This window comes from Tursiops truncatus, chromosome 14 (genome assembly GCF_011762595.2).
Source record: "Tursiops truncatus isolate mTurTru1 chromosome 14, mTurTru1.mat.Y, whole genome shotgun sequence".
NCBI lineage: Eukaryota > Metazoa > Chordata > Mammalia > Artiodactyla > Delphinidae > Tursiops > Tursiops truncatus.
In genome coordinates, this window is record NC_047047.1 from 27,910,586 (window position 1) to 27,924,778 (window position 14,193).

General features: G+C 36.1%; 1 protein-coding gene across 13 annotated transcripts in view; it reads left to right on the top strand.

Annotated features, from left to right (window-relative positions):
• The window catches only part of EXOC6B (exocyst complex component 6B), a 710,711-nt gene that overhangs the window by 426,808 nt on the left and 269,710 nt on the right, over positions 1-14,193 (top strand). For all 13 annotated transcript variants that reach the window (XR_012325650.1, XR_012325649.1, XM_033838288.2 and 10 more), the window contains one exon: positions 6,056-6,235. Coding sequence is in view for 11 of the 13 variants with exons in the window: in XM_033838288.2 (XP_033694179.1) it covers positions 6,056-6,235 (180 nt within the window). In the remaining 2 variants the exon portion in view is untranslated. The remainder of the gene's footprint in view (positions 1-6,055; positions 6,236-14,193) is intronic.

The following is a 14,193-nucleotide window of genomic DNA, read 5'->3' on the forward strand; positions in this document are numbered from 1 at the left end:
AACTGGATCTCTGTCTTATACCATAGACACAAATCAAATCAAAACGGATTAGAGACTTGAATGTAAGACTGAATCCATAACACTCCTAGAAGAAAACATAGAGGGTAACTTCTTTGACATTGGTCTTGGAGATGATTTTTTGGAGTTGACACCAAAAGCGAAGGCAATAAAATCAAGAATAAACAAGTGGGACTTCATCAAACTAAAAACTTTCTGTACAGCAAAGAAACCATCAACAGAATGAAAAAGCAACCAATTGAATGGGAGAAAATATTTGCAAATCATATATCTGGTAAGGAAGGGGTTAATATCCAAAAAACACAAAGAACTCATACAACTCAATAGCAAAAAAACAATCTGATTAAAAAATGGGCAGAGGAACTGAATAGACATTTTTCCAAAGAAGACATACAAATGAGCAACATGTAAATGAAAAGATGTTCAACATCACAAATCTTTAAGGAAATGCAAATCAAAACTACAATGAGATATTACCTTACATGTAGAGTGGTATCATCAAAAAGATAAGAGATAGGGTATATATCCAGAGAAAATTCTAATTTGAAAATATACTTGCACCCCAGTGTTCATAGTGCACTATTTACAATAGCCAGGTCATGGAAGCAACCTAAATGTCCATCAACAGATCAATGGTTAAAGAAGATGTGGTATATATATACAATGGAATACTACTCAGCCATAAAAAAGAACGAAATAATGCCATTTGCAGCGACATGGATGGATCTAGAGATTATCATACTAGTAAATAAAGTAAATTGGACAGAGAAAGGCAAATGCCATATATCACTTATATGTGGAATCCAAAATATGATACAAATGAACTTATTTACAAAACAGAAGTAGACCCACAGACATAGGAAACAAACTTATGGTTACCAAGGGGGAAAGGGGATGGGGGAAGGATAAATTAGGAGTTTGGGATTAGCAGATACAAACTACTATATATAAAATAGATAAAAAAGTTCTACTGTATAGCACAGGGGACTATATTCACTATCTTGTAATAAACCATAATGGAAAAGAATATATATGTGTGTGTGTGTGTGTGTGTGTGTGTGTGTGTGTGTGTGTGTGTGTGTATAAAATATATGTATAGCTATACTTTGCTGTACACCAGAAACTAACTTAACATTGTAAATCGACTATACTTCTATTAAGAAAAAGAGACACAAGAGATAACAAATGCTGGCAAGGATGTGGAGAAAAGGGAGCCCTTGTGTACTGTTGGTGGGAATGTAAGCTGGTACAGCCACTATGGAAAACAGTATGGAGGTTCCTCAAAAAATCAAAAATAGAACTACCATATGATCCAGCAATTCTACTTCTGGGTCTATATTCAAAGGAATCAGTATCTTGAAGAGTTATGTATACTTTCACATTCATTACAGCATTAATCAAAGTAGTCAAGATATGGAAACAACCTAAGTGTCTCTTAATGGATGAATAGCTAAGTTACACACACACACACACACACACACACACACACACCACATACACACAGTGGAATATTATTCAGCCATTAAAAAAAGAAGAAAATCCTGATCAGTTGCAAAAACATGGATGAACCTAGAAGGCATTATGCAAAATGAAATAAACCAGATAGACAAATACTTCATGGTATCATTTATATGTGGAATCTAACAAAAAAAGTTGAAGTCATAGAAACAGAGAGTAGAAACATTATTGCCAGGGCTGGGGGGTAAAGAAATAGAGGTTGATAAAAGGGTACAAACTTTCAATTGTAAGATGAATAGTCTGAGCATCTAGTATATAACAATGTGACTATAGTTGATTACACTATTGTATAAATGATAATTGCTAAGAGAGTAGAACTTCAGTGTTCTCACCAAAACAAACAAACAAAAAAGTAAACATGTGAGATGATAGCTGTGTTAATTAACTTGATGTCGGGAATCCTTTTGCAGTGTATACCTATATTTAGTCATTATGTTTTTCATTTTAAATATCTGACAACTTGGCAGTTATACGCTAATTAAGCTGAAAGAAATTCTACCTAATATTTAAGGATGAAATGTCACCACTTCTCTATAATATTTTCCAGGAAATAGAAGCAGAGAGAATACTACGTAACTCACTCTATGAGGCTAGCATTACCATAATACCAGCCAGACATCGCAGGAAAGGAAAGCTACAGACTAATATTTCTCATGAACTTAGATGCAGAATCCTCAACAAAATATTATGAAATTGAATCCAACAATGTATCAGAATTATATACTACCACCAAGTGGGTCTGCAAGACTTACTCAACATCAAATATCAAGTATTGTAATTCATCACATTAATGGGCTAAAGAAGAACAATTATAGAATCATATTAATAGATATAGAAAATGCATTTGACAAAATCCAACACCTGTTCATGATAAAAACCTCTCAGCTAACTATAATAGAAGGGGAATGCCCTCAACTTGGTAAAGAACATCTACAAAAGTCCTACAAATAACATCATACCTGATAGTGAGAAACTAGAAACTTTCCTGCTAAAATCATGAAAAAGGCCGGAATGTCCTTTTATACCACTCTTATTCAACATTCAGTAAGCCATGAAATAAAAGACTTACAGACTGGGAAGACAGAGATAAAACTGACTTAGTTTACAGATGACATGATTGTCTAAGTAGAAAATATGAAAGAATTAACAATAACAAAAAGACTGCTGGAAGTAATAAATGAATGTAGCAAGGTTCAGCATATAAAATTGGTATACAAAAGTTATTTGCTTTATCATTATACCAGTAACAAATAACTGGAATTTGTAATTAAAAACATAATGCTATTTACATTAACATTGAAAAAAGAAATAGATATAAACCTAACAAGATAAACAAGATCTATGTGAGAAAACCTGTAAAACTCTGATAAAAAGTAATCAAAGAAGTAAGATCTAAATAAGTGGAGATATGTTCCATATTCGTGGATAAGAAGATTCAATATTTTATCAAGATATCAGTTCTTTTCAACTTAATCTAAAGATTCAGTCCCAGTCCAAATTCCAGCAACTCATTTTGTGGATATTGACATATTGTTTCTGAAGTTTATGTGGAGAGGCAAAACACCCAGAATAGTCAACACAATATTGACGGAGAAGAACAATGTTGGAGAACTGACACTACCTGACTTCAAGACTTATTATAAAGCTACAGTAATCAAGACAGTGTGGTATTGGGGGAAAAAAAAAATGATGATTAGGTCAAGGGAACAACATAGGAGCCCAGAAATAGACTCTCGCAAATATAGTCAACTGATTGTTGACATGCAGTAAACTCAGTTTAATGGAGAAATGAAAGTGTTTTCAATAAATGTTGAAAAAACTCGACATCCACCTGCAAAAAAGAAAAAAAAAATGAACCTAGACACAGATGTTACACTTTAAAATTGAGTTAAAAATTTGAGTTTGAGTTAAACTCAAAAAAAATTGAGTAAATTGAGTTAAAAATTAACTCAAAGGGGATCACAGACTTACGTGTGAAACACAGCACTATAAAACTCATAGAAGATAACATAAGGGAAAATGTTGGTAACCTTGGGTTTCACTATGACTTAAGGTACAGCAACCAGAACACAGTCCATCAAAGAAAATACTGATAAGATGGACTTCATTAAAATGAAAAACTTCTGCTGTAGAAAAGACACTGTTAAAAGAATGAAAAGAAGGAGAAAATGTTTGTAAAATGCATATCTAATAAAGGACATATCCAAAATATACAAAGAATGGGTAAAAGTCAACAATAAGAAAATTAAAAAGTGGGTTTAATGTGGGCTCACTTTAAAAATGGGCAAAAGATCTGAATAGATACCACACCAAAGGATGGAGAGGGAGTTATAAGTTAAAACAACAGTGATACCATTGTACAACTCTTAAAAAGACTAAAACTGAAAACACTGACAACAAATGCTGGAGCAATAGCAGCTCTCATTCATTGCTGGTGCTAATACAAAATGGTAATGTTATTTTGGAAGACAGTTTGTCAGTTTCTTACAAGGCTAAACAGAAATAGTCTTCCCATGCAATTCACCAGTCATGCGTCTTGGTAACTATCCAAGTGAATTGAAATGTTAAGCTACACAAAAACTTACACATAAATCATTACAGTAGCATTATTCAAAATTGACTACACTTAGAAGCTATCAAGATGTCCTTCAATAGGTAAATGGATAAACAAACTATGATACGTCCTGACAATGGAATATTATTCAGTGATGAAAAGGAATGAATATCAAGCCATAGAAAGACATGGAGGAAAATTAACTGCACATTGCTAAGTAAAATAAGCCAATCAGCTACATACATGGTTCCCAGTATAAGACATTGTAGAAAGGCAAAGTTCTGGAGAAAGTAAAAAGATGGTTTGTTTCCAGGATTTGGGGGATGAGCAAGGGAGGGATGGATAGAGTAGAGTGGATTTTTATGACAAGAAAACTATTCTGTACGATTCTGTAATAGTGAATACATGACATTATCCATTTGTAAGTACCCATGGAACTGTACAACACAAATAGTAAACCCTGATGCAAACTGTGAACTTTAGTTAATAATAAAATATCAATATCAGTTCATCTATTGTAACAAATGTTCCACACTAATGCAAGGTTTTTTAAATAGGGGAAACAGTGGGAAGGGGATGGCGGGCAGTATCTGGAAATGCTCTGTACTTTCTGCTCAATTTTTCTTTAAGCCCAGATTTCTAGAAAATAATGTTTATTAATTAAAAGAAAACTTAGTAAAATGGGAATTCAAGGACAATATTAAATTATCATACAAGTAAGTAAATATGTAAGCAGAGAAATGCTCTTAGAACTGTGTTCATATAAGTAAACATAGTCAATGCCTATATTATAGTATGTAAATACCTGTAAAATTATGCAGCCATTAAAAAGGTGAAAATGGAGAGGCGGGTATGAGTTCGAGTAAAGTTTTGGGGGTAGAATTTATAGGACACCGTGCCTATGAAGGAATGAATGGAATCTAATATGTTGCTTAAATCTCTGCCTTGGCCTGAAATGAACAGGTGAAGAGTGGGAATTATGATTATTCTTGTCCTGGACTTACAATATTCAAAGTTTCTGTGAGCCATAGTGCAGGAAACAATCAGAAATATGGGTCTTTAAGAAGAAAGGGTTTGGACAGATATAGTGGAAGCCATAGGAGGTGATGAAATCATCCAGCGGAAGTGAGAGGATTAGAGACCAGAAAAGTAAAAGTAAAACTATGTCCTGAAAGCCAACAGAGAACAGGGTAAGATGAGACTGAAAAATGGATATTGGATATGGTAGCCTGGCGGTCATGGATTACCCTGGACCAGTCCATGTTGATGGATTGTTAGATTGCAGCGTAGACTGTTTTCTCCTAAAAATGTTTTGCTTGGAGCTTTAGTCCCATAACACTTCTTAGAGCCTTTTATATGCCAGTGTAAATCAAGACTCTTTTAAACTGGGGTTCTCAGACTTAATTGATCTAGGAACTTTTTTGCTGTCATTTAAGCATTTTTCAGGACTGTTGTTAATTAGAGCATATTTTAGGAAATGTGTGCCAATCTTTGAAGAAACTTGATTATAAAGAATCTAGAAAGGTAGGATAGTAACTAGTGGGAACATACAGCATTAAATTAGAAACTTCAGGATACTTAAAATAAGCAAAGTGAAGAGACTAGCAACTATAAGAGAGGTTGATATTGCAGGAAGGGAGGTTCTTGGAATTCCAGAAGAGAAGAAAGAGAACAGGATCCTGAGAATGAGTGTAGTTTTAAACATAGGTAAGAAGGTACAGGATGCAGATAGCTGAGGGCAGTGAAGGCAGTTTCTCTATTTGGTGAATCAATATAATAATTTGTCTTGCAGATACAAAATAGAAAGGACTCTACTGAGCTTTTGAAAACAAGAAAAATAATGGAGACTGTGATATTACTTGATATTCTCAATTATGTTACTTAGTTTGAGATGTCTCCAAGCAGAGATTTCTGCTTTGCTTATACTGGAATTTTGAATGACTATTCAAATTTCGTATTTCACAGGATGCCAGACATGCAGCTGAAGAAGAGATTTATACCAACTTAAACCAGAAGATTGACCAGTTTCTACAGCTGGCTGACTATGACTGGATGACAGGAGATTTGGGCAACAAAGCTAGTGATTACCTAGTAGACCTCATTGCCTTTCTCCGTAGCACCTTTGCTGTCTTCACACACCTTCCTGTAAGTGACCATTGCTTTTACTTTGTCCATCATATAGAAAAAAGGTTTCTTAAAATCTAGATTGGTAAAATATGTTTGTTTCTGCTTTAACTAGCCAGAAAGCTGTGGATATAAAAGCTCACACTATAATTATCATCCCTTAACAAGATTTAAAGACCTCTTTCTCATTTTCTCATTGACATTTGCATTTTGTTTATTCTGGAAATGGTTCCTAATATTATGCTACTTATATCCCTCCTAACTTCAAGGTAATTAGTACAAACATATAATGAATGCCTTGGTAGAAGTAGAATAGAAAATTAGGAGTTAGAATTTTAGATATGTATTTTTTAATTCTAGAATGTCCATTTAAATTTTTTTATATCCTCAAATTTCTGGTGAAATTCTCCATCCTTTTTCCAATTTGTCTATCTTTTCTCTATTTTCTTGAGCATATTTATCACAGACTTTTAAAAATTGAAGTATAGTTGATTTACAATATTATATTAGGGACTTCCCTGGCAGTCCAGTGGTTACGACTCTGTGCTCCCAATTCAGGGGCCATGGGTTTGATCCCTCGTCAGGGAACTAAAATCCCGAATGCCTCACGGTGCAGCCAAAAAAAAAAGTTACAATATTAGTTTCAGGTGTACAGCATAGTGATTCAGTATTTTTACAGATTTTACTCCAGTAAAAGTTATTATGAGATAATGGCTATAATTCCATGTGCTATATGATATATCCTTGTTGCTTATCTATTTTATACATAGTAGTTTTGTATCTCTTAATCCCTTTCTGCTGTCTTGCCCCTCCCTCTTTCCCTCTTTTCTGTTGTTTCTTGATCTTTATTTTATTTATTTCCTCTCTAATCTTTATTATTTCCTTCCTTCTGATGACTTTGGCCTTTGTCTTTTTCTAATTTCTTTAAGTGGTTGGTTAGGTACTTTATTTGAGGTTTTACGTATTTCTTGAGGAAGGCCTGTATTGCTATAAACTTCCCCCTTAGAACTGCTTTTGCTGCACCTCATAGATTTTGGAGTGTTGTGTTTCCTTTTTCCTTTGTCTCAACGTATTTTCTGATTTCCTCTTTGATTTCTTCATTGACCAGGTGGTTTTTTAGTAGCATGTTGTTTAGTCTCCACATGTTCATGCTTTTCCCCATTTTTCTTCCTGTAATTGAGTTCTAATTTTATACCATTGTAGTGGGGGAAAATGCTTGATATTAATATCTATCTCCTTAAATTTGTTCAGCCTTATTTTGTGGCCCAGTGTGTGATCTGTCCTGGAGAATGTTCCATGTGCACTTGAAAGGAATGTGTATTCTGCTGTTTTTGGATGAAATGTCCTGTAGATATCTTTTAAGTTTAACTGTTCAAGTGTGTCATTTAAGACCACTGTTATATGATTGATTTTCTGTCTGGATCATATGTTCATTGATGTAAGTGAGGTATGAAAGTTCCCTATTGTTATGGTATTGTCATCAATTTCTCCCTCTATGTCTGTGAATATTTGCTTTATATATTTAGGTGCCCCTAATATTACACTGAGTGTAATATCCTTGTCTTGTATTGATCCCTTTATCATCATATAATGCCCTTCTTTGTCTTTTGTGATAGCTTTGTTTGAAAGTCTATTTTGTCTGAAGCGAGTATTGTTACCCCGGCTTTCTTATTGTTCCCATTTGCGTAAAATATCTTTTTTCATTTCCTCACCTTCTTTGTGTATGTGAGTTTCTTAGGCGACATATAGAAGGGTCTTGTTTTTTCATTTAATCAGCCACCCTGTGTCCTTTGAGGGAGCATTTGTCCATTGATATTTAAAGTAATTATTAATAGTTATGTACTTATTGCCATTTTGTCACTTATTTTCTGCTTGTTCATGTAGTTCTTCTCTTTGTTTCTTCCCTTGTGGTTTTGTTGATTTTCTTTAGTAGTATATACCAGAGAACTCCTAGATGTTTTCATTTTTTACAATTTGCTCTTTTCTTTTGCTGTTCTGATTGGGTGATTTACATTATTCTACCAGATCACTTACTCATTCTTCTGTATCACTTAGTTTGCTATTCATTCCTCCTAGTGTGCTTTTAATTTCAGCTGTTGAATTCTTCATTTCTGATTGGGTCTTTTAAAATACTTTCTAGTTTCTTATTAAAGTTATTAGTGTATAGATAGATTCTTTCCCCTAATTCAGTTAACATTTTTTATAACCAATGGTTTGAATTCTTCTTCAGGTAAATCGTTTATTTATGTTTCATTTTTTTCTCAGCTGTTTTTTCTTGCTCTTTCAATTGAGAACAGTTCTTCTGCCATTGCATTTTGCTTAACTTTCTCTGTTTCTATGAGTTTAGGTGAAACAGTTACCTATTGTGGTCTTGAAGGGGTGTTCTTATGTGGCAGCATCCCTATGTGTGCCCAGTGCCTTTGGTGGGAGAGCTGGATTTGGTGTGGAAACAAGTCACATCTTTCCTCAGGATGTGCTGGTAGCTATCAGCTTGGTAGGGAGTGGGGCTAGAGATGGAGGAGCTAGAGCTGGCACCAGGTGTGAAGTGGGACTTCCCCTCTGCTCAATGGCCATGACCACCCTATGAGGGGTGGGGTCTGATCCCAAATTCCTGGAGCAGAAGCCCTGAGGGTCTGGCCTGGGCCAGCTCTGTTCCCTTTGTGCTTCCCCCTTTTTCCACACGAGAGCCTTGCCCAAGTGGCGGGAAGTGCTGAAGTAAGTTGGGTCCATAGGGTCTCTTGGCCTGTGTTGATTGCAGACAGAGGTTCAAGCTGTCGCTGATACACTGCCTGTATAGGTTCCCACAATTGTTTCCCTCACAGCTGGTTACTGCCCCCGTCCCTGCTGCCCCTGCCCTGTTGTGGAACCACACTATAGAGCTATTGTTGTCTATGTGGACTTTCAGTATCAGGAGTTGAGCTATGTTCGAGTGCTGCCATCAGAGGTTTGGGCTGCTTGTGATGTTCTGCTTGAGTAAGCATTAACAATGACCCCAATCCCACCCAGGCTCCGCCCAAAGGCCAGGTTGTCTCTGCATCCCAAGATCGAGTTTTCTCCCTGGTCATGACCACCCCAGATTTAATGCCCTGCTGTGACATGGAGTGAGCAGCACTGGTGCATTGGCTCAGCTCAGGCTGAGGCACGCACTGAGGCGGTTGTGGGAAACCTGGCAGCCACTAGAGCAGAACTCTTTCCACCCTGCCTTGAGGGCAACCCAGCACTCATGTGCTCTTCATGAGCAGTGTTCAGGCTTCCCACTACTCCCCTGTTAGTCCCAGTGGTCCTCCAACCAGCCAAGGAGTCTTGTCTCTCCTGCACAGGACCCCAGACTTGGGCATCCAATCTGTGGCTCTCACCACTCACTCCCCAGGGCAGGTGTCCACCCATGTATTCTTCCTGTTACTCTGAGTCACCTCCCAGGAACACAGGGCCCAACCCGGTCACGTTCTTCCCATTCTGCCTGACTACCTGTGTATCTTTCTTACAGCCTTGTTTGTACCGGATTCCTTCTGCCAGTTTCCAGTTAGTTTTCAGTGAGAATTGTTCAACATGTAGATGTATTTTGATGAGTTCATGGGGAAATGTGAGCTCCATGTCCTCTTAATCCACTATCCTGATCCTCCTCTACAGTTCTTTTAAAGACATTTATTAATGCCTATGTGTAGTTCACCTACATATTGGTTCGATTTGTTTCTGAGGTTTTGGTTTTTCGGTTTTTTTGCTGTTGTTTTCAGTCATATGGTCCTATCTCTTCCTACCATTTTTTGGTATATATTAGACATTGTCTTTAAAATATGTAGAGGTTCCAAATGATATCAACAGCCACCAGAATCAATTCATCCTTTCCCTTACTAAGTAGCTAGAATGAGTGGGTGGGTTGTGGTTTGGGCCTTATCATCTTAATCCAATCATGGATTGATCAGGGTTGAGCTTGGGTTGCAGTTGTAATGTACCTTTAGTTTACCTTTTTAAAATTTAATTTAATTTAATTTTTTAACATCTTTATTGGAGTATAATTGCTTTACAATGGTGTGTTAGTTTCTGCTGTATAACAAAGTGAATCAGCTATACATATACATATATCCCCATATCTCTTCCCTCTTGCATCTCCCTCCCTCCCACCCTCCCTATGCCACCCCTCTAGGGGGTCACAAAGCACCAAGCTGATCTCCCTGTGCTATGCAGCTGCTTCCCACTAGATATCAGCTTTACATTTGGTAGTGTATATATATCCATGCCACTCTCTCACTTTGTCCCAGCTTCCCCATCCCCTTCCTCATGTCTTCAAGTCCATTGTCTAGTAGGTCTGCGTGTTTATTCCTGTCTTGCCCCTAGGTTCTTCATGACCTTTTTTTTTTTTTTTTAGATTCTATATATATGTGTTACCATATGGTATTTGTTTTTCTCTTTCTGACTTACTTCACTCTGTATGATGGACTCTAGGTCCATCCACCTCACTACAAATAACTCAATTTCGTTTCCTTTTATGGCTGAATTATATTCCATTGTATATATGTGCCATATCTTTTTTATCTATTCATCTGTCGATGGACACTTAGGTTGCTTCCATGTCCTGGCTATTGTAAATAGAGCTGCAATGAACATTGTGGTTCATGACTCTTTTTGAATTATGGTTTTCCCAGGGATATGCCCAGTAGTTGGATTGCTGGGTCATATGGTAGTTTTATTTTTAGTTTTTTAAGGAGCCTCCATACTGTTCTCCATAGTGGCTGTATCAATTTACATTCCCACCAACAGTGCAAGAGGGTTCCCTTTTCTCCACACCCTCTCCAGCATTTATTGTTTGTAGACTTTTTGATGATGGCTATTCTGACTGGTGTGAGGTGATACCTCATTGTAGTTTTGATTTGCATTTCTCTTATGATTAATGGTGTTGAGCATTCTTTCATGTGTTTGTTGGGAATATGTATATCTTCTTTGGAGAAATGTCTATTTAGGTCTTCTGCCCATTTTTGGATTGGGTTGTTTTTTTGATATTGAGCTGCATGAGCTGCTTGTAAATTTTGGAGATTAATCCTTTGTCAGTTGCTCCATTTGCAAATATTTTCTCCCATTCTGAGGGTTATCTTTTCGTCTTATTTATGGTTTCCTTTTCTGTGAAAAAGCTTTTGAGTTTCATTAGGTCCCGTTTGTTTCTTTTTATTTCCATTTCTCTAGGAGGTGGGTCAAAAAGGATCTTGCTGTGATTTATGTCATAGAGTGTTCTGCCTATGTTTTCCTCTAAGAGTTTGATAGTTTCTGGCCTTATATTTAGGTCTTTAATCCATTTTGAGTTTCTTTTTGTGTATGGTGTTAGGGAGTTTTCTAACTTCATTTTTTTACATGTAGCTGTCCAGTTTTCCCAGCACCACTTACTTATTGAAGAGGCTGTATTTTCTCTGTTGTATCTTCTTGCCCCCTGTATCAAATATAAGGTGACCATATGTGTGTGGGGTTATCTCTGGGCTTTCTATCCTGTTCCATTGATCTATATTTCTGTTTTTTTGCTTGTACCATACTGTCTTGATTACTGTAGCTTTGTAGTATAGTCTGAAGTCAGGGAGCCTGATTCCTCCAGCTCCGTTTTTCTTTCTCAAGATTGCTTTGGCTATTCGGGGTCTTTTTGTTTCCATACAAATTGTGAAATTTTTTGTTCTAGTTCTGTGAAAAATGCCAGTGGTAGTTTGATGGGAATTGCACTGAATCTGTAGATTGCTTTGGGTAGTAGAGTCATTTTCACAATGTTGATTCTTCCAATCCAAGAACATGGTATATCTCTCCATCTGTTTGTATCATATTTAATTTCTTTCATCAGTGTTTTATAGTTTGCTGAGTACAGGTGTTTTGTCTCCTCAGGTAGGTGTATTCCTCGGTATTTTATTCTTTTTGTTGCAGTGGTAAACGAGAGTGTTTCCTTAATTTCACTTTCAGATTTTTCATAATTAGTATTTGGAATGCAAGAGATTTCTGTGCATTTATTTTGTATCCTACTACTTTACCAAATTCATTGATTAACTGTAGTGGTTTTCTGGTAGAATCTTTAGGATTCTCTGTGTATAGTATCACATCATCTGCAAACAGTGAGAGCTTTACTTCTTCTTTTCCGATTTGGATTCCTTTTATTTCTTCTTCTTCTCTGATTGCTGTGGCTAAAACTTCCAAAACAATGTTGAATAATAGGGGTGAGAGTGGGCAACCTTGTCTTTTTCCTGATCTTAGTGGAAATGGTTTCAGTTTTTCACCATTGAGGATGATTTGGCTGTGGGTTTGTCATATATGGCCTTTATTATGTTGAGGTAAGTTCCCTCTATGCCTACTTTCTGGAGTGTTCTTATCATAAATTGGTGTTGAAGTTTGTTGAAACCTTTTTCTGCGTCTATTGAGATGATCATATGGTTTTTATTCTTCAGTTTGTTAATATGGTGTATCACGTTGATTGATTTGCATATATTGAAAAATCCTTGCATTCCTGGGATAAATCCCACTTGACCATGGTGTATGATCCTTTTCATGTGCTGTAGGATTTTGTTTGCTAGTATTTTGTTGAAGATTTTTGTAGCTATGTTCATCAGTGATATTGGCCTGTAGTTTTCTTTCCTTGTGATATCTTTGTCTGGTTTTGGTATCACGGTGATGGTGTCCTCATAGGATAAGTTTGGGAGTGTTCCTCCCTCTGCTATATTTTGGAAGAATTTGAGAAGGATAGGTGTTATCTCTTCTCTAAATGTTTGATAGAATTCACCTGTGAAGCCATCTGGTCCTGGGCTTTTGTTTGTTAGAAGATTTTTAATCACAGTTTCAATTTCAGTGCTTGTGATTGGTCTGTTTATATTTTCTATTTCTTCCTGGTTCAGTCTCCAAAGGTTGTGCTTTTCTAAGAATTTGTTCATTTCTTCCAGGTTGTCCATTTTCTTGGCATATAGCTGCTTATAGTAATCTCTCATGATCCTTTGTATTTCTTCAGTGTCAGTTGTTACTTCTTTTTCACTGTAATTCTGTTAATTTGAGTCTTCTCCCTTTTGTTCTTGATGAGGCTGGCTATGGTTTATCAATTTTGTTTATCTTCTCAAAGAACCAGCTTTTAGTTTTATTGATCTTTGCTATTGTTTCCTTCATTTCTTTTTCATTTATTTCTGATCTGATCTTTATGATTTTGTTCCTTCTGCTAACGTTGGGGGTTTTTTGTTCTTTCTCTAATTGCTTTAGGAGTAAGGTTAGGTTGTTTATTTGAGATGTTTCTTGTTTCTTAAGGTAGGATTGTATTGCTATAAACTTCCCTCTTAGAACTGCTTTTGCCGCATCCCATAGGTTTTGGGTCATCGTATTTTCATTGTCATTTGTTTCTAGGTATTTTTTGATTTCCTCTTTTATTTCTTCAGTGATCTCTTGGTTATTAAATAGTGTATTGTTTAGCCTCCATGTGTTTGTGTCTTTTCCAGATTTTTTCCTGTAATTGATACCCAGTCTCATAGTGTTGTGGTCAGAAAAGATACTTGATACGAATTCATTTTTCTTAAATTTACCAAGGCTTGGTTTGTGACCCAAGATATGATCTATCCTGGAGAATGTTCCATGAGCACTTTAGAAGGAAGTATATTCTGTTGTTTTTGGATGGAATGTCCTATAAATATCAAAGAAGTCCATCTTGTCTAATGAATCATTTAAAGCTTGTGTTTCCTTATTTATTTTCATTTTGTATGATCTGTCCATTGGTGAAAGTGAGGTGTTAAATTCCCCTAGTATCATTGTGTTACTGTCAGTTTCCCCTTTTATGGTTGTTAGCATTTCCCTTACGTATTGAGGTGCTCCTATGTTGGGTGCATAAATATTTACAATTGTTATTTCTTCTTCGTCGATTGATCCCTTGATCATTATGTAGTTTCCTTTGTCTCTTGTAATAGTCATTGTTATAAAGTCTATTTTGTCTGATAGGAGAATTGCTACTCCAGCTTTCTTTTGATTTCCATTTGCATAGAATA